A 21,524-nucleotide genomic window follows, 5' to 3' on the forward strand; every position below is an offset into this window, starting at 1 on the left:
AGATGTCTCTACATTAACCCTGTCAGGAATGACTTTTGAAAATACTTATGAAGAATTAAATTTTTGCTTTTGGAATGCATCAGATTACATCAAATACTTAGCAAACATATGTTATCCTGCTGGAGGGTGTTGGTGGCTGCTAACAAAGGTGTCTGGTCTACAGGCAATCACAGACCTTGTTGAAGCTGATGGGCATGCTAGCAACATTTCATTCAGGCTAAATGAGAGGGCAATTAAAGGCCTCTTGGTTTAGTGATAGCTGAAATAATAGAAGTCAGTGGCCAAGGCTGGACCAGCATGGCAAGGCCTAAATCGAAGTCAAACCATGTGGCCCAAGGGGTTTTCTTGAAGACTGATTGCAAATGCTGGGACTGATGTGGTTGCAGCTGACTGTCTGAGTGTAGCAGGAACAAGAAAGTGAGCAGACAGTGAGAGAAGCAGTGTGAGCATGGCCCTGAGAGGAAGCCAAGAGAGCTGCTTTTGGGCATAGTACTGGCTGGAAAGGCAGATTTGGATTTCTGAGCAAGGAAACTGCCTTCTGTTGTGTGTTTCCACTGCGTTCAGGGAAACAGGGCTTTGTACCCTGTCATAAATATAAAGGGAAGGGTAAACCCCTTTGAAATCCCTCCTGGCCAGGGGAAAGCTCCTCTCACCTGTAAAGGGTTAAGAAGCTAAAGGTAACCTCGCTGGCACCTGACCAAAATGACCAATGAGGAGACAAGATACTTTCAAAAGCTGGGAGGAGGGAGAGAAACAAAGGGTCTGTCTCGGTCTGTATGCTGCTTTTGCCAGGGACAGAACAGGAATGGAGTCTTAGAACTTTTAGTAAGTAATCTAGCTAGGTATGTGTTAGATTATGATTTCTTTAAATGGCTGAGAAAAGAATTGTGCTGAATAGAATAACTATTTCTGTCTATGTATCTTTTTTGTAACTTAAGGTTTTGCCTAGAGGGGTTCTCTATGTTTTTGAATCTAATTACCCTGTAAGATATCTACCATCCTGATTTTACAGGGGGGATTTCTTTATTTCTATTTACTTCTATTTTTTATTAAAAGTCTTGTAAAAAACTGAATGCTTTTTCATTGTTCTCAGATCCAAGGGTTTGGGTCTGTGGTCACCTATGCAAATTGGTGAGGCTTTTTACCAAACCTTGTCCAGGAAGTGGGGTGCAAGGTTTTGGGAAGTATTTTGGGGGGAAGGACGCGTCCAAACAGCTCTTCCCCAGTAACCAGTATTAGTTTGGTGGTGGTAGCAGCCAGTCCAAGGACAACGGGTGTAATATTTTGTACCTTGGGAAAGTTTTGACCTAAGCTGGTAAAGATAAGCTTAGGAGGTTTTTCATGCAGGTCCCCACATCTGTACCCTAGAGTTCAGAGTGGGGGAGGAACCTTGACATACCCCCTTTGTAATTAAACAATATTTCACCAAAGACCAGACATAATCATCAATCTCTCTTCCTAACAGTAACAACCAGCCAAGAGGCAATAATATCCTGAGGACCTGGACCCCTTTAAAATGTCTGAGCACCCATCTACCCTCATTTAAATGCATGCAGGTCAGCCATTGTGCTACTGTAGCCCCCTGCATGGATCAGCAGTTGGATTTGAACTCAAGATCTCCAGTGCAAACCTTCACCACTTGAGCTAAATGACTAAGACCATCATGGGGGGAAAAAGCTGGCAGCTATCCTCTATGTAATAGCTAAAGAGAGGGGATGTATAGCACATACTAAATAGTGTGTTACACTATACTATTGCTATATAGGACTCACTATATTTTTCAGGAACAAATTTCCACCAAGTACATTCAATATAAATTGTTTTGCCAAGTGGTGTTGCCTCTTTCTTTTGTCATGATTATAAAGGAGTGTTTTTGTTAAATGAGAAGGCAAATGGAGAGATTCCCCCTCCTTCAACACCCCTCTCTTCAAATACATATGCCCCTTATTATTAGGACCCTACCAAATTCACAGCCGTGAAAAACGCATCACGGACTGTGCAATCTGGTCTTTTGTGTACTTTTACTCTATACTATACAGATTTTACAGGGGAGACCAGAGTCTCTCAAACTGGGGGTCCTGACCCAAAAGGGGTTTGCAGGGGGTTGCAAGGTTATTGTAGGGGGGCCATGGTATTGCCACCCTTACTTCCGCACTGCCTCAGAGCTGGGTGGCCAGAAAGTCACATCTGCTGGCCAGGCACCTAGGTCTGATGGCAGCACCGCCAGCAGCAGTGCCGAAGTAAGTGTGGCAACGGCTGACCGGAGAGTGGTGGGTGCTGGCTGAGGGCCCTGCTCTGAAGGCAGCAGCTCAGAAGTAAGGGTGGCAATACCACACTCTGCCATCCTTACTTAGGGGCTGGCGCTGCCTTCAGAGCTGGGCTCCTGGCTAGCAGCTGCTGCTCTCCAGCTGGCCAGCTCTGAAGGCAGCGACACTCCCAGCAGCAGCGCAGAAGTAAGGATGGCAATACCACCACCTCCCCCTACAATAACCTTGCGATGCCCCCATTACGTCCTTTTGGGCCAGGACCCCTACAATTACAACACCATGAAATTTCAGGTTTAAATAGCTGAAATCATGAAATGTATGATTTTTAAAATCCTATGACTGTGAAATTGACCAAAATCGATCGTGAATTTGGTAGGGTCTTACTTATTATATCAATTATATTACAGGAAACGACTTGTTAAAATGTAAACACTACACCAATGTTAACATCTACTTGGAAATGTGCCACTCTGAGCAGCACTTGGGTCACTGAGAGAAAAGTAGCCATGAGTCTCATTTATAGTCTTACAGAGCATTAGAACATGACACAGGGAATAATTTATTTTATTGACATCTTATTGATGCACTGTAGACAATTCACACTAACTGTGAGAGATGCTGGTTTCAAAGTGGGTAGCTTATTGAATGAGCTCTATAAAAACTGATTAAAGTACATAGATAGTGATTATGTGCAAGCCAATTTTCCTAATACACAGATCAAATACTGACAGTAAATCAGTAATTACAAATACATTGCATAAGGGAAGCCTAGTGGGGATCATTGGGATCCAGTCAGTAATGCAGATCATCCACCTTTAGAAAGGTGAGAGAGACTGGCCCCTTGGGGTATAGTTACACTGCAATGTAAGCCCAGGGATATAAAACTCTAGTTCTCTTGAGCATCTACACTCATTTGTAACCCCAGGTTAGGAATTATTGAACCCTGGAGCAAGCTGGGGCTCCAGAGTCTACACTGCATTATGTGGCCCCCGAGTCCAACCACCCATATCCCAGACTTCCTAGCACTCTCTCAAAATGTGGCTGCTCTAGGGTTGGAAAATGTGACCCTCCACCAAACTTGACTGTCCAGAGGACACAGAAAGTCAACCCATAGGATTGTAGAATATCTTTGGCTGACTGCCAGTGCACAAATCCCGTGGGACTGTGAATACTCTGCAAAGAAGTAGGGCTTGAACCCTGGGTCCTGGCTTGTCTTAGACTTGGAACCTCCACCCCTGTGGGGTCCTGGGCCCCTAGGTCAGTGCAATTTGTGAGTAGATGGAAGGAGGGGTTAGGCTTGAGCCTGAGTCCAAAACCTGGGCTTATATTACAGGGCAGCCATATTCTTTGTGTGCCTCTGAGCTGTTGTATCTTGAAGCTAGCTTAATTTGGAGCTCCTGTTCTCTGGGCTGCTAGAAAGCGGGTGAGTGGAGTCTTGGCGTGAATGTGATGATGTTGAGATTATGCCAGTGCCACTGCTCTTCAGCCCTTTCCCTTCTTACTCATGGAGCAGCATTGACTGTGATCTCGGATGAGGCTGTCCCTTCTCCATTTAGAGAACATGTGGCCCGGCCACCTAAAGCTTTGCTGGGAACGGCTTCCACTGTAAAGCTGCTAGAGAAAGCTCTCACCACACCAGTGAAATAAAAAGGAATGCAAGGCCTGACAAATACTTTCCAACTGAGATCTGGAGGAGGTTCTGAAGTTCCCTTTTCCAAAAGAGAGACCACAAGTACTGCAGTACATGAAGTTTCATGCTAGAACTGTGAAGAAACCTTCAGCCCCTTCCCTGATAGCCATGCCGAGGCCCCTTGTCCCTATCTGTGTAGTTGTTTCTTCCCTGCCATTCCTGGGGGTGCTACATATTTGCTATTCAGATTTCTCCCTACCTTCTGTCTCTGACTAATTGGTCCTTCTGAAGCAGCCATGACTCAGAAAAAAATTTGCACTGAAAAGAATTAGGCTTAAAAAACCTTCAAGTTAGGAATAACATCACCTGTGGAAATCTGAACGATATCCATTATATTCTTGAGTTCTCTCCTTGAAATCATGTATCCTGTATTTCAAAGGGGATGGTTCTATGTAATTATTCTATAGCAAGAGGAAAGCTATAAGCAGGCTTCTCTTTTGGAATTATGGTATCTCAGGGTAAGCAGCAATAAATCAAAGCAAATCTGACTTTTTATTCTCATGTTGATTTTGAACATTGAAAAAGGCATGTAAATTTTCACTTTAGGAAATAAAGGGCAAGGTGTCTTTCATGGGAGACCTTTCTCTGGACTTGCTTCATGGTTTTGCAGAGGGTACTGAATCTATATACACTCAAGTTTCTTCCTTTCTTTTATTTGTGCAGTTTAAGCTAAATATTTTGCCCAGGTCAGCTTTGGTTCTGCAAGTTTTGTCATTGCTGGTTATGACTGACCAGTTACATTGCTGACCATTGCCCAATCTGGAAATGTATCCAGTTGGAAGAGGCTAATTCCCCAAGTGTTGATCGCCACCATGACAACCACTAGACCAATCAGATTTACACCCAAGCCAGCTTTCACCTATGGAAAAAAAAAAAGTACAATCAATGTCAAACTGATTAGAAAGCATTAATTAATAAATACAGAAGGTGGTAGGGTGCACGGTGGAGAACAGTCAATTCCCTAACTCTCCCTGTTGCATAAAGAACAAAGTAAATTGCTGACTACTCTGGCAGAAAAAGCCCAATGAATAGTTGTGTGTATATTAGTGGGAAAAATGCAGGTGACATCGTCAAAGGTGCATGATAAATGCAATTCATCACATGACTACAATTTGTCACATGGACATCTCCATATATTTATACCACACATGCCAGGTGATAGCTATAGATTAATTGTAGGTCTATGATAAATCTCATTTGTCAGACCTCTCTAGCTTCCGCACTTGTACTCTGCTCACAAAGGTTATGTCTACACTAGACCTGAACGGTGTAAATTCCAGCTCAAGAATACATGTTAGCATGCTGAAGATAGAGTGTGGCCACGGCAGCACATGTGGCGGAAGGGACTAATTGCCTCAGATATATACCTAAGGTTGCAGACAGGTACAAACTCGAGGCAGCTAGCCCCTCCCACCCCTTGTGCCATTGAAGTTATATCCTATTTTTAGTGTATTAGCTCAATCAGAGCTAGCTCAGGTACAACTCCTTGAGCTGGAATATACATAGAACCATAGAACTGGAAGGGAACTCAAGAGGTCATCTAGCCTAGCCCCCTTCACTCCATCTCCAACTGTAGACATATCCTAAACTCCCTTCTCCAGGACTGCTATTGTAGTTGTATTACGGGATAATTAGCGGGATCTTGTACTGTTATTCTCTGATGTTTCACAAGCATTATATTCATTTTAAAAAACAGAGCACACACATGCACACCTCCTGCCGCCGCTGTTCTTAAAATGACAGTTACTGTGAAATTGTTGCAGTGCTGACCTGTGTGACTTTACATTAACTTGGATCCTGTGATTATTTCCAGATCCCATATATGATGATGAGTTCAGTTTGCATTAAGCTTGGGACAATGTGACTGTTCTCAAGACTTACCATGTCTTTGATCTGGCAGTGCCCATAATTGAAGACAATGGCATTTGGGGGGTTGCCCACTGGCAGCATCACCGCAAAGGAAATACACATTGTTACAGGAATCAGGGTGTATAAAGGGTTGATATGCAAGGTTTCCGACTGCAAAGAGAGAGGTTGGGTGTGAAAGAGAAGTTTCACATTGCCTTCAAGTTGTAGGCTATAATTACAGATAAAAGATGCCTGTCTGCTTCCCTCCACCCCAAGATCTAGAATTATTAGCATACCCTCCATTCCCTAAATTCTAAGACCTAACTTACTTCCCCCCTCCATTACCCTTCGGCACTGCAGGAGGGCTGTACTCCATGTTGCTCCTTCTAGATCTAATGAGTGCAGTTCCAAACTTCATCCAGAGGAGGCCACTCTAGCCTGAAAGGATGAGCTCCCTTCCCCCAGCAGTCAAGCATGTTGCTTCCATAAATCCCGTAGCACTCTGGGTCTGGGGAACAAGGTACTGGGCTTTTGGTCTGAATTCACATTACTAGGGTGACCAGATAGCAAGTGTAAAAAATCAGGACAGAGAGTGGGGAGTAATAGGCGCCTCTGTAAGACAAGGCCCTGAATATCAGCACTGTCCCTATAAAATGGGGATGTCTGGTCAACCTACACATGGCATTTCACTGTGTAGATCGCTAGGACTAATCCTTAAAATGGCTTTTATGGAGAAACTTGTGAAAATATCTAGCATTTACTTTTCAGACAATTTCACAGGTTATGTCCCTTGTGAAAAGACCTTCTCATTACATAAAAAGCAAAAACCAAGGCAGGTTTCTGTAATTGCTATGAAAATAATAGTTTATATATATACTAATATAGGATATAATTAGTATCTCTTCCCCCCACCCCCCAACTCTGCCAGTGACACAAGCTTCCATGCCCACAATGTCTTCCTCTCTCACAAGTGTCTCTGTTCATTCTTCCATGTTGTCCTTATGCTTGGCCTGACAACCTGTTCACCAAGCTCCCTCCCACCCCTCAGTTAAATCCCCTATGAAACTCAATTCTGATGTTTCTGCTACAAAAAACAAAGAGGAGGACTGTTAACTAATGAACTTTAAATATAAAATACAATAAAAAAACCTCAAGATGTATACATGCTTTCCTGAGTAGTCATGTGATCGTATTATTGTCAATCTTGTCCTTCCTTTTCTCATCTCTCTTCCCCCTTTTCTGTTACAGTTAAACTCTATGCCCTCAGGGCAGGACTATGTTTTTACTTGTTTTGAGAACTGCTGAGCACATTTCTGGGTGTTCAGAAATATACTGCACTCAGGCCTGTTGGCTGCCCATGCTTATTATTGCTTCTTTAAAAGAAAGAGCAAAGCAATGGCACCCAAAATGAAGCAGAGTTCTATCCTGGTTCACAGCACTAATAGCCTAAAATCTCAAGATATTCCATGAAGCCTAACAGGAAAAAAAAACAGCATAAAATCCCATTGTTTTTACTCACCATGCTGCATAAAATAGGCAGAAAGATAGTTATGGTTGCTGGGTTACTAACAAACTCTGTTACCATGGACACCAAGATGCAAGCCAGCAGAGTGACAGCCCAGTAGGGAAGGCTGCTCAAGGACAACATCTGGCGGCCAATCCATGTCGAAAGGCCAGAGGTCTGGCAGAAACATACAATAATGAGAGAATAGCAGGATACAAGTTATGTTTCCAAACCAAATCTTTGTATCTGAGAGAGTTTGCAATGGAGTATCCCATTGGCAAAGAACTTTAGCTCAGTAAATTGGGCAGTCCCAAGTAGCCTACGTTCAATAAATTAGTGTTTTCCATCCAGTTCCTAATACAGTAGGACTGCAGAGTTACAAACACCTCAGGAATGGAGGTTGTTCGTAACTCTGAAATGTCCGTAATTCTGAACAAAAGGTCATGGTTGCTCTTCCAAAATTTTACAGCTGAACATTGACTTATTCACCGTTGAATCTTTACTATGTAGAAGAAGAATGCTGCTTTTAACCATCTTAATTTAAGTGAAACTAGCACAGAAACAATTTCCTTATCTTGTGAAATCTTTTTTTTAAACTTTCCCTTTATTTTTTAGTAATTTACATTTAACACAGTACTCCACTATTTCCCTCCCACCACCCTTTTTTTTTTTTTTTTTTTTTTGGTCTCTGCTGCTGCCTGACTGTGTACTTCCAGTTTCAAATTAGGTGTGTGGTTGACTGGTCAGTTCATAACTCTGGTGTTCATAACCTTAAAGTTCTACTGTAACTCGGGGTCCATAAAATAAAACCACCTCATTTGGCACTAAATGGCATTACTAGTTGTTTAGCAGAGAAACCAAAACTGACTGGACAGAAAGACTGTACTTCCTCCTCACTTGTAAGGTTGTCCTTCCAGGTTAGAACTGAGGCACACTGAATGGGTGGGGGAAAATTTATAGGGACCATGTCTAAATATATGTTTTTACAGCACTTAGTACAATGGGATCCCAACCCAGATTGGGGCCTGTGGATGCTACTATAAAAATAATGGTAATGTCATTTCAAGTGCTGTAGTTCTGCAAATCAAGGACCTCAGTTCCTAGGGTAGCTAATTTAATTTGATTCACTCATACTCATTTCATTTTAATCCCTGCCATCACCAAAACCAATCCATACTCACATTTGGGTATGAATTGCTGAAGCAGTGTTTTCAATGGTAACACTGGAACAAAGTAGCTGACTTATTTTTGTGACTTGTTTGCTACTTTCCAGTCATCATGAAAGAGATTGCATACCAAGTTCCTGAACTGTGCTAGATGACCAACTTTCAGAAGAGCATCCCGGAGATTTAGGTGACATACCCTTTTGAAAGTGTCATAGTAATTTTGTTACCAGAATTGTCAGAATACCACAGGTCAATATAAAGGTGGAGGCTTGTAAGTATTTTAGATATTCAAATTCTCAATGAGAGAAAAATGGAAAATCTAACTCAATACCTTGCATCCAGCCGCTAGAGCATAACCTCCTCCAACCAGCACTACAATCTCCCAAGGCATGGTCTTCTGGAAGTCCTTCCATGTAATTATTGGCTCCATTGAGTTAATATCTCTAGCATTTTCACTATCTCCTATGTCAAAGCAAAATAAAGGTACATGGCTAATGCTAAACTGGCCATTTCCCTAAGATATGGAGCATTCTGCACTGACCTCTGACTTTGTGACCTCTAGGTTGGATTGCTATAATGCACACTCTGTAGGGCTACCTTTTGAAGACCATCTGTAGGATAAAGCTAGTGCAGAATGCAGCTGCCAATTTCCTTGGTGGTCTCAGCCTCAGGAAGCATAGTACTTACATTCTCTGAAGGCTGAACTGGCTTCCTATTGGCTTCTGGGGTTGACATTGATGGTTATATGGCCCTATGGTTTAGGTAATGGGTTTATGCTGTTTAGGAAAGACAGAAAAAAAGGCAGAGGTGGTGGAGTAGCATGGTATATCAATGATGAGGTAGACTGTAAAGAAATAAGAAGTGATGGAATGGATAAGGCAGAGTCTGTCTGGGCAAAAATCACATTGGGGAAGAAATCTACTAGAGTCTCCCCTGGGATAGTGCTTGGGGTGTGCTATAGACCGCCGGGATCCGATTTGCATATGGATAGAGACCTCTTTAATGTTTTTAAAGAAGTAAAAACTAATGGGAATTCTGTGATCATGGAAGATTTTAACTTCCCAGATATAGACTGGAGGACAAGTGCTAGTAATAATAATAGGGCTCAGATTTTTCTGGATACGATAGCTGATGGATTCCTTCACCAAGTAGTTGCTGAACCGACTAGAGGGGATGCCATTTTAGATTTGGTTTTGGTGAGCAGTGAGAACCTCATAGAAGAAATGGTTGTAGGGGACAACCTTGGTTCGAGCAATCATGAGCTAATTCAGTTCAAACTAAATGGATAAACAAAAATAGATCTGTGACTAGGGTTTTTGATTTCAAAAAGGCTAACTTAAAAAAATTAAGGAAATTAGTTAGGGAAGTGGATTGGACTGGAAAACTTGTGGATCTAAAGGCGGAGGCAGCCTGGAATTACTTCAAGTCAAAGTTGCAGAAACTATCAGAAGCCTGCATCCAAAGAAAGGGGGAAAAATTCATAGGCAGGAGTTGTAGACCAAGCTGGATGAGCAAGTTCCACATGGAGAATTATTAGCTAAATTGAAAAAGATGGGGATCAATATGAAAATTGAAAGGTGGATAAGGAACTGGTTAAAGGGGAGACTACAGCGGGTCACACTGAAAGGTGAACTGTCAGGCTGGAAGGAGGTTACTAGTGGAGTTCCTCAAGGATTGGTTTTGGGACCAATGTTATTTAATCTTTTTACTACTGACCTTGGCACAAAAAGCGGGAATGTGCTAATAAAGTTTGTGGATGACACAAAGCTGGGAGGTATTGCCAATACAGAGAAGGACCGGGATATCATACAGGAAGATTTCAGAGTTGCAGCCGTGTTAGTCTGTATCCGCAAAAAGAAAAGGAGTACTTGTGGCACCTTAGAGCCTAACAAATTTACAGGAAGATGTGGATGACCTTGTAAACTGGAGTGATAGTAATAGGATGAAATTTAATAGTGAAAAGTGCAAGGGCATGCATTTAGGGATTAATAACAAGAATTTCTGTTATAAACTGGGGACGCATCACTTGGAAGTAACAGAGAAGGAGAAGGACTTCGGAGTATTGGTTGATCACAGGATGACTATGAGCCGCCAATGTAATATGGCCGTGATAAAAGCTAATGCAGTCTTGGGATGCATCAAGCGAGGTATTTCCAGTAGAGATAAGGAGGTGTTAGTATTGTTATACAAGGCACTGGTGAGACCTCATCTGGAATATTGAGTGCAGTTCTGGTCTCCCATGTTTAAGAAGGATGAATTCAAACTGGAACAGGTACAGAGAAGGGCTACTAGGATGATCCAAGGAATGGAAAACCTGTCTTATGAAAGGAGACTCAAAGAGCTTGGATTGTTTAGCCTAACCAAAAGGAGGCTGAGAGTAGATATGATTACTATCTATAAATATATCAGAGGGATAAATACCGGAGAGGGAGAGGAATTATTTAAGCTCAGTACCAATGTGGACACAAGAACAAATGGATATAAACTGGCCATCGGGAAGTTTAGACTTGAAATTAGATGAAGGTTTCTAACCATCAGAGGAGTGAACTTTTGGAATAGCCTTCCAAGGGAAGCAGTGGGGGCAAAAGACCTATCTGTGTTCAAGACTAAGCTTGATAAATTTATGGAGGAGATGATATGATGGGATAGCCTAATTTTGGCAATTAATTGATCTTCGACTATTAGCAGTAGATATGCCCAATGGCCTGTGATGGGATGTTAGATGGGGTGGGATCTGAGTTACTACAGAGAATTCTTTCCTGGGTGTCTGGCTGGTGAGTCTTGCCCACATGCTCAGGGTTTAGCTGATCGCCATATTTGAGGTTGGGAAGGAATTTTCCTCCAGGGCAGATTGGCAGAGGCCATGGGGGGAAATTTCGCCTTTCTCTGCAGCGTGGGGCACGGGTCACTTGCTGGAGGATTCTCTGCACCTTAAAGTCTTTAAACCGCGATTTGAGGACTTCAGTAGCTCAGACATAAGTTAGGGGTTTGTTACAGGAGTTGGTGGGTGAGATTCTGTGGCCTGCCTTGTGAGGGGATGGTCAGACTAGATGATCATAATGGTCCCTTCTAACCTTCAGATCTATGGTTCTATGATTCTATGATTTGAGAAGTATGTGTATGTGTGTATTTGAGACGTGTCTGTGTTGTCCTTGACTTGAATGTCTGAGGTCTGGTGGTTGGACATGCTCAGAAGAGGGTCTTCACTTGTAGAATTCATTTCTCCTGGCCCAACAGAGCCCAAGTATGTTTAATATCAGGACAATATACAAGGCCCATCTATTTTTGCTCAGTCTTTTCCTGAGGGTAGTTTTTGCTTTTAGAGGTCTGAGTCTTTTGTTGAATTTCACTTATTATTAATTCATTTTTTTTTCTAAATGCTGTATATATCTGTAGGGCGATCTGCCATGTAAAAATACACACATACATACAATTTCTAATAAATATATGGAAGCAAATGTCAAGGGACCATGTCTTCATATGTTTCTACAATGCTTAGCACAAAGTCATCCTGACTGAGGCCTCTGGGTGTTACTAAAACGTAAACATTAAATAATAATAATCACTATCGAGAAGACTATGTTAACAGTAATGTTAACATAAAATGGATCAGCCTCTATCTACGTTATCAGATTGCAGTGGTAGTACATTGGAGACTTTTTTTTCTTTTTTTGTGCCAAGCAGTTCCCCAATTCTTCTAAACCTGAAATATGGCAAGGATTGAGTTCTTTACAAGTTCTAATTTCCATCCACTATTGCAACACTCAACAGCAATATTAAAGACTGTGGTTCTCAACCTTTGCCGCACCATGATCCTATGTTATAAGTTTGGGGACCTTAATGTAGCCATAAAATAAGAGGATGGGGATCACAACCTCCTGTCAAAAAGTGTGTCAAGTTTCATTCTAGATGACTCCTTCTTACCTTTATCCCTCTTTCCAAAGCATGGTTTCTTTGCTGGAATCAGAAACATGAGAAAACCAAGGAAGACAGAGACAGTAGCATCAGTCCGGTAGCCTTTCCTTGGAAAGAAACATTGTGATTATAGCAATCCTATACTAAAAGTGTGCTGTAGTGAAGTGTGTGTGCAAAACCCCATATTCTCAACAACATGCATGGGGAACTGAGGGAGCTGAGCATGCTACTCAAGCTTTCTCTTTTCTTTTCTTTTTTTTGATTTCAGAGTAACAGCCGTGTTAGTCTGTATTCGCAAAAAGAAAAGGAGTACTTGTGGCACCTTAGAGACTAACCAATTTATTTGAGCATAAGCTTTCGTGAGCTACAGCTCACTTCATCGGATGCATACTGTGGAAACTGCAGAAGACATTATATACACAGAGACCATGAAACAATACCTCCTCCCACCCCACTCTCCTGCTGGTAATAGCATATCTAAAGTGATCACTCTCCTTACAATGTGTATGATAATCAAGTTGGGCCATTTCCAGCACAAATCCAGGTTTTCTCACCCTCTGACCCCCCCCCCCCCCACAAACTCACTCTCCTGCTGGTAATAGCCCATCCAAAGTGACAACTCTCTTCACAATGTGTATGATAATCAAGGTGGGCCATTTCCTGCACAAATCCAGGTTTTCTCACCCCCCCCCCTTTTTCCAAAAACTACACACACAAACTCACTCTCCTGCTGGTAATAGCTTATCCAAAGTGACCACTCTCCTTACAATGTGTATGAAAATCAAGGTGGGCCATTTCCAGCACAAATCCAGGTTTTCTCACCACCACCCCCCCCCCCGCCAAAACACACACACAAACTCACTCTCCTGTTGGTAACAGCCCATCCAAAGTGACCACTCTCCCCACAATGTGCACGATAATCAAGGTGGGTCATTTCCAGCACAAATCCAAGTCTTCTCAACCCCCCCCCCACACACACACAAACTCACTCTCCTGCTGGTAATAGCTCATCCAAACTGACCACTCTCCTTACAATGTGTATGATAATCAAGGTGGGCCATTTCCAGCATAAATCCAAGTTTAACCAGAATGTTGGGGGGGGGGGGGGGGTGGTAGGAAAAAACAAGGGGAAATAGAGTGGGGTGGGAGGAGGTATTGTTTCATGGTCTCTGTGTATATAATGTCTTCTGCAGTTTCCACAGTATGCATCTGATGAAGTGAGCTGTAGCTCACGAAAGCTTATGCTCAAATAAATTGGTTAGTCTCTAAGGTGCCACAAGTACTCCTTTTCTTTTTTTTTGTTATTGGGTTTGGTGTACCTTTCCTCCACACATCATGCCATACATTTATTCTATATATTATAGAGGGAAATACTTTCAGCATAAAATCATTTCAGCTCCTTCCAGCACCAACACAAATACAAGAATGTGATGTACTTGTATTGCTCTATAACAGTGCCATCCAAACTTTGCTTAACTGACAACCACTTTAACATTTTGTCAGTAACATAATGGCTACACTGGGTGGGAACCTCAGCTGATGTAAATCAATGTAGCTCACTGAAGTGAATAATCCATGACGATTTAGATGTAAATCCATGGGAAGTTGTTAGAGATTTACAGTCACAAACCCATGTGCTTGCACTTTTCATGTGTGGAAACATATCAGTGCACATGCATAGAGCCCTGCAAATCCATGGATATCTGCAGATATCCTGATCCGCTGATGCAGATATCCATGGATCATGTTTGCGGATTGGATGCAGATACAGATTTTGTATCCACGCAGGGATCTACACATGCAATTTTGCAAATGCTGAAAACTTAGTAGATGTCCTTTAGAAAATCTACCCCAAAATGTGAAGGGAATAAATTGGTGTTTTCCCTGGATTTGAGCATCTGTGTGCCAGCTAAATGTAATAATTTTTCAAGAATTATTAGTATTCTAATGACTAATAATGGTCCCTTCAGGTCTTAAAGTCTCTGAATCTACTCAATAGATCTGTTCAGGATTTAAATGCTGAATCCTCTGTAGCATTCCTGGTAAAACTGAGGGTGACAGAAAGAGGTATGTTTACTAGAACCAAGTGTCAGTAAACAAATTTTGGGAGAAAATCCAACTGTTTCTCTGCATGGATGAACTAGAGAATGATGATGACTTTAAAAACAGTCTGCAGGTTATCTGATGCTCCCTGTGCTAATATCCAAAACCAAGCCCCAAACACCAAAACTGTGAACTATAACAACAATCAAACCTAGCAGCAAACATGCTTTTTGGGACTTCTTTATAGTAAAATTGTTTTTTTTAAAGATTTGTTTGATTCTGACTTCAGAATTTGGCTCTTCCATTTTTTCTGCTAGGAACAGGTTTCTCATGTTGTTTCTCATAGTCTAATGGAGTCGCCCTGCCACCTGGAGAAACAGGGGGACACTGTTTTGGTTGTGTGCACAGGTACAGTTAAAATAGTGAACACCCTCAGTTTTGGATTAAGATTCTATATGGTCCAGCCTTGATCAAAATGGCTACTGGCATCCTGAGATTCTATGGCCAAAAACCAATCAACCAAATTGTTTTAGAAACCAAGGAAAATCAGAACTTCATTCCTCTGCAGATGATTAGGAGATAACCTTACCCACTTACTTCTCAAAGAAAGATGACCAGCCTGGAACAAAGCCAGGTTCCCGTGTAAACCAAAGCAAGGTCATCAAGATGAAGAAAAACCCAGTCACCATCTCAGGATAGCTTGGGAGAAGAGGTGGGGAGAAAAAGCAAGAATAGAACCTGAGATTAATGCCAAAATCCAGGAGCAAATTCCACAGAGAGAAAGGAATTAGAGATTGGTTTCAACACACAAGGAAAAAATCTACAGGGAGAATAAAATAGCAGATCAGTTTGAACTAGGGTTTTACATTTGAGTCCTAGCTGTTACCTAAATAAAGTCAGAAAAAAATAAAGCTTAGTATCTCATTATCTGTATTTATACTTTCATTTGTCATGAGATATTTGTGACTCAAGCAAATACAAGATCTTGTATTCTTATGGTATTTCTATGATCCAGGAACGGAAATATGGCAACAAAATAGATCTTCCCTTATTTCTGCATTGTAAATGGCTTTCTATGTGATTTTTAAAAGCATATGAAAAATATAATTACAGATACTAAGATAAACAAATATCACTACTTTAAACACAAACAAATACTAGACTAGAGATGGGCTGAGAAGTTGGTATTCTGATCTGGATTTTATTCAGGGTTCAGAGGCTGAATAAGGGCTAGGATTTAGATTCAAATTTGATTATGCTAAAATCTTGCAAGTTGATCTCATAAACTTTCCACTGAACACTGAGAAATCTTTGAAGAAGAGCTGATATCATGAGATAGCTCCCATCATAAAAGGTGGGCATCTTGCAAAATGTAGCTTTTCTTTGCCACATCAGACATGAAATTGGAAAATAGGCCCCTTTCTGCTTTGGAACCTTAACTGTAGGGACAAGTCCAGATCTATGGGTTTGAGTCTGAAGCCAATGCCCTCTTCCCATCTCCCTCTCTGCCTCCCCTAAGAAAATCATAGGTGTTTTTATTCAAGTCTCTAGTTTTGACTTATTTTTATAGTGGACCCCACACCTACTCTGAAAAGAAAGAGAAACAAGTTCCAAAACATAGGGACTGATTCAATAGGGAGAAAGAATTGAGAGATCAAGTCCAATATATGTAAAACAAATTCATCTTGGAGAACAAAACAAAAGATGGGTTCCAACACATGAAAGGCAAATTCCACAGGAATATATGCTCTTTTTACCTAGTATCCCCCAGTTTCTCATATTCCTCTTGAATTCTCCTCTCTGACATCTCTTCTCGTTTGGTCTTCTTCTTCTTGCTCACAGAACATGTTTCTTTAAAACTGAGAAGGATCATTTGGCACAGGAATATGAGAGAAGGGAGTCAGATTTCAGAATGAAGATACTATAGTATGCAAATTATGTAGCGGATGAGATAGCTGAGGACCTGATCCCTGTGGCTGGCTGAGCTGTGCTTGGTGCAGGACATGAGAGCAAAAGTAGAGAAGGTTGCTGTATGCCACTTTTGCATTCATCCAATTCCCAGGGGTGCTGAGATCCAGTCCAACCCCCAGCATGAGCAGTCTTAGGGCTGTTCTAAATAATACCAGCTAGTAATAACACACAAGGGGTCAATATGCCAAATCATAATCACTAGAGCACATTAGTGTTCCAGCCATGCTACTCCTCTCCACCATGCCCCATCACATTCCCCTCACTAGCCGTTTCACCAGACCTGCAACATCCAGGTGGTCCCTATGCCAGGCAATCCCTAGGAACATAGGAATGGCCATACTCAGTCAGAACAATGGTCCATTGAGCCCAGTATCCTGTGTTCTGACAGTACCTGTTTAGGGCATCTTACAATCACTTTACACCACATCATGGGTAGGTTGTGGCCCAAAACATAGCAGTTTTGTTCTAGACTGGGACTAGTTTCTCTATATAGTGGAACTATGTGTTGTCCCTTTCCAGGAATAGCATTCTGAACAGTGCACACAAGATGCATTCTGGCTGCCTAATCTCATTTGACTTGGTGAAGAGAATATGATTCTTGAAAGCTCAGGGTGCAACCTTCTTTGCTTTAAGTAGTCTAGTAAAGGTGTGATGCTGTATGGAATCTGGGGGACACTTGAAGATATTATGAATAACAATATTGTAAAATTGTAATGTGTTAGGCCAAATATGCCTGTACCCTGTAAGGTATCTGAAAAAATGTTATAATTTGCCAAATATGATAATCTTGCTTATATGTTTTTGCACCTTTGTATTATGGGTTATAGATATGTATGTCTATATTTCAAAACTTGTGGTATTCTTCTGGGTGACATCCCCAGACAGCACTGCCTAGCCTGCTTGGTGGCCCATTAAGGACCATCAGCTATACAACTGCGCATTCAGAGAAGGCAAATACACCTTATGATTCAGCAAGGCATGTAGGGGCGTGCCTATGGACAGAACTCTAAGGCTTTCAAGCCATGTGCTGGGCAGCTTATGTTTGAAACAAAAGAAGCACAGGCCGCATGGCAAAATATTATAAAAGGCAGCTGCCTCTTCTCCATTTTGTCTTCAATCCTGCTTCTTACCTCTGGAGGAACTTTGATACAAACTGAAGCTCTGAACAAAGGACTGAATGACCCATTGTACGCTGGGAATCCCCACAACTACAGTGTCTGTTGTCCATGAGATTGACATGACTGCCTTTGATATCTGTAGCACTGTTTAAACCAGGATTACTTTTGTAAGGTTCCAATCTTTCTGTAACTGAAGGGTAAAGTCAAAGCCGATGATCCTACTGTTCTGCCAGTGAACAATTTCTATACTTCTGTCAAGGAGATACAAATGCAAGCACATTTTATGGCTGAGTGCATTTAAACTGCCTACAAATTTATATGCAAATTAGGTGCAGCCCTCAGGCTCATGGAAAATTGCATTTGCATGTCACAAAGTCTGGACTCGTTTATTTAAACTGAGGTGCTTGTAAGCTTTTTTTTAACCCTCTTCTCTGTGTTGCTTCCAGTAGTGTCACTTGACTATGCCTCAAGTACTGTAGCAACATTTTGCTTTTCTGTTCCAATGGGAGATTGACACCTAACCTGCTTAGATGCTTTTGTAAATTGCATTGGGGTCTATCTGCAATTTTAGGCATCAAAATACCTTTGTAAAACTGACGCTTAGATATTTGCAGGAATATTTACTTTGAGCAGCGTTAGCTGAAGTGAAAAGCTGCGTCTTTGTGAACAACCCTTTCTCCTGTCCTAAGGAGGGGTCACAGTATTTTTTCCCCTGATTTTCAGGTAGGAAGAACTTTATAGGCCTGTTTCCCTCCCTCTTTGACCTACAAAAAGGCTAGACTCTGCATTCTGATCCAAGAACTTGAGTTTCTAGGCTAAAAAGAAAATCTGGAAAGCTGTTCCAGTCATTGTACTAGGGGCAAGAGATTGACAGTGGACACCCTATTAGAAAGGATACGTGGCATGAACGTTACCAGGAATTCCATAGATGTCCATCAGCAAGCACTAGACTAAACATTGTTTCAAGATATTATCAATATCATTTGCAAAGTCTTAGAAGGATTTGCAGGCAAAGCATTATAGCCAAACTCCTAAGCTAACATATTCTCTAATGAACCACAGAGAACAGGAGTTGGAGATTAAAGAGTCTTGGAACCAATCAACACTTCACAAAAGGTCAATAATGCTTCAGTTCATTGGTGTTCTTTAGAATAACATTAATCAGAGCGAATTCTGGATTGAATGTGGAATTTCAATGCTGTTTATTAAAAAAATAAAGGAATTGAGGGTCATGTTAGGGCCTGTTTCCTCTCAGGATTAAAAAAAATAATTTATTATAGCCTTTTAAACTGAAACTAGAAGACTCAGGGGATTGATTGATTAAAGGACACAGAACTATTTACCTCTTCAAAAGCACTCAAGATCAGTAGCAACCAGAAGTCATTATCATTTAACAGCTATTCATTGTCCTATGTGAAATATATAAATGATGTCAGCCAAACTCCCTCTTGCCCTCACAATTGGCTTTATTTGTCCCTCGGAGAGGCCATGGTCTATAGCAGGGGTGGCCAAACCATGACTTGTGAGCCACATACAACTCTTTCACAATTAAAGAGTGGCTCGCGGAGCCACCCCGGCTCCCTCCCCCCCACATTCTCCACCTACCAGACTGGGGGAACTCGGCACTTCTTCCCTGTGGTGGGATAGTAGGGCTAGGGGCTTCTGCCCAGCAGGGAGGGAGGTCTTGAGGCTTCAGCCCTACGTGAGGTGCCTGCCGGGTCTTGGGGCTTCAGCTGGAGTGGGGCTGAGGCCCCGAGCCCTGGCAGGCATGCCTCGCAGGGCTGAAGTCCCGAGACCCACTGGCCCTGCTGGGCACAAGCCCCTAGCTCCACTACCCCACCACAGTGAAGAAGCTCCGAGTTCCCCCAAACAGTCTGGTAGGCAGAGACTACCACCCTACCACTACACCGCAGGGCTGAAATCCCAAGCTCCAGCAGGCATGTTTCCTTCAGGAACTTCTGAAGATTGTTGTATGTAGCTTGGAGGGTCAGTAAATTTGGCCATTCCTGGTCTAAAGTGATCAGAGACTGAACTCCTTCCCTTGCCTTCAGCCTGGGAGTGAGGAAAAGCTTTAACTCTCACTGTCCACCTGTTCTGTTGATAAACACAGGATTTTTGTCTCTAGCTCTGTGAGTATGGCACTTTGTACCAGTACAAGTACAGATATACTGAGCCTTATTCCCCTCTCATTTACATTGGTTTGACTCCAAAGTAAGTCCACTGATCTCAGTGGCATCCCTCCTGATTTACAGCAGTGTGAGAGGAGAATCGGGCATGTTTTTACTAACTGGCTTTTTCTTTTTTTTCAGTTGCACCTGCTGATCAGAAGGCTGCTTAATGGCCTTCATCAAGGCAGGGCATTGTTAAAACTTTTCCCATCAAAAATAAACATGATGTGTAGCACAGATTTTCATCAGCTCTATTCAGTCACGGGACTCAAGCATCAATAAAGTCCACTGTTGCACATCCAGTGCTACTAGGAAAGGAGAATTTCTCTAGGGAGTGGACAGGACCCACTGCCCTGGTAAGGGGAAGCAATAGTAACTCAGCATTTGCCCTTTGGGATTTTTAGTGCCTTTGTGAACTCTAAAATGGTGGTGCTCAGCAGAGCCGGCGCTAGGCATAAGCAAACTAAGCAATTACTTAAGGCCCTGAGCAGCTCAAGGGGGGAGAGCCCTATTAATTATTAGTATGTATTGTGTGGGGAGTCCCAAAATATTCCTGCTTAGGACCCTCAATGGGCTAGCATCAGCACTGGGAGGAAGCTGCAGCATTCCCTGCTGTTTTAGCCCTGGGATTCCCATACAGCTCTAGCAGCCTGCACTCACTTGCATCCCAGGAACAGCCAATGCATCCAGAACCAAGTCAGGACCAGCATGATGAGGCAGATGGGGAAGCTGAACAAGAACCAAGTTCCAAAATTCACCATCTCAGCATGTGGATAGTGGCTGTAAAGGAAAAGGCTGTATAAGAGATAAGAAGGCCACTGGATGCATGGTCAGATACCCACAACATGCATCTGTGCATACATATATGGACATGTGGTATGGCATAAGGGTTGTATTAGCATTAGTTTGTGATAACTGCATTACAACATGCATAGCAAAGCCACTCCCAAATGAATGCCAAATTAGCCTTTATATCAACACCACACCAAATACCAACACGTGTTCAGTTTACTCCAGATATTTTAGAAATGTTTTTATGGTACATATTTTTATTGCTACTACAGGAGGGATTAATTTGGCCCAGTGTAATATAGATTCAAAACATGTCAAAATATAGGTAGCAACTTCATTCTGTAGTGAAAAACAGTTTTTTTATCCAAAGAGGTTAATACTGACAGGGATTCACCTCAGTCAAGAAGCTCACAGATCAATACATCCTGATGCCCATCTCAACAGAAACCAACATTTGTATAATATATCTCTTTGCTCCAAGGAGTTTAAGATGGAAACAAATTGATTCATATTTGGGGTAGTCTGGATGACATGTAAAAACAACCATGGCTATGGAAATACTAGGTTAGTTTGAGGATGGAATTTAAATTTATCAGTGAAGGGACATTATAATGCAATACAACTGTTTTTGCACAGTGTCTTTCGTCCTAGTTGTATCACAAACTGCATCAATACAGTGAATTGTTTTTTTTAAAAAATGATAGCATAGGTAGAGATAATTTCAGAGGTACAGGCAAGCACAAGGGATTAAATCCTGGCCCTACTGAAACTCTATTGACTTAAACAGCACCAGGACTTCACTCATGGTCTCTGTGCACTTGTGGTCTTGGTCCACAAAACATAAAATAATTAATACAACAGACTGGACTCTGGCAAAGCTGTTTAGCAGTGCACCTCATGACAACCCAAAAGTGCAAGAAGTGTCATAATAGCAAGGCACACTAATATGTCTTCTTTGAAAACCCAACCTTCCATCTAGAGTTCATCACCAGAATCAGTTTTACAAGAACCATGTATGTCATTTCAAAAGTTATTCTGGGAA

The 21,524-nt window shown here is 41.9% G+C and overlaps 1 protein-coding gene across 2 annotated transcripts in view; it reads right to left on the minus strand.

The window, feature by feature from the left end:
• Positions 1 to 4,426: 4,426 nt before the first annotated feature.
• SLC13A4 (solute carrier family 13 member 4) overlaps positions 4,427 to 21,524 on the minus strand; it is a 42,536-nt gene continuing 25,438 nt past the window's right edge. For both annotated transcript variants that reach the window (XM_048830224.2, XM_048830233.2), the window contains 8 exons: positions 20,351 to 20,470; positions 16,191 to 16,292; positions 15,031 to 15,132; positions 12,400 to 12,497; positions 8,807 to 8,937; positions 7,325 to 7,486; positions 5,839 to 5,976; positions 4,427 to 4,816 (listed from right to left, as the gene is read on the minus strand). In XM_048830224.2, the coding sequence (XP_048686181.1) occupies positions 4,679 to 4,816; positions 5,839 to 5,976; positions 7,325 to 7,486; positions 8,807 to 8,937; positions 12,400 to 12,497; positions 15,031 to 15,132; positions 16,191 to 16,292; positions 20,351 to 20,470 (991 nt within the window). In that variant the 3' untranslated portion in view covers positions 4,427 to 4,678. The remainder of the gene's footprint in view (positions 4,817 to 5,838; positions 5,977 to 7,324; positions 7,487 to 8,806; positions 8,938 to 12,399; positions 12,498 to 15,030; positions 15,133 to 16,190; positions 16,293 to 20,350; positions 20,471 to 21,524) is intronic.

The sequence above is a fragment of the Caretta caretta genome, chromosome 1 (genome assembly GCF_965140235.1).
Source record: "Caretta caretta isolate rCarCar2 chromosome 1, rCarCar1.hap1, whole genome shotgun sequence".
NCBI classification, from domain to species: Eukaryota; Metazoa; Chordata; order Testudines; family Cheloniidae; genus Caretta; species Caretta caretta.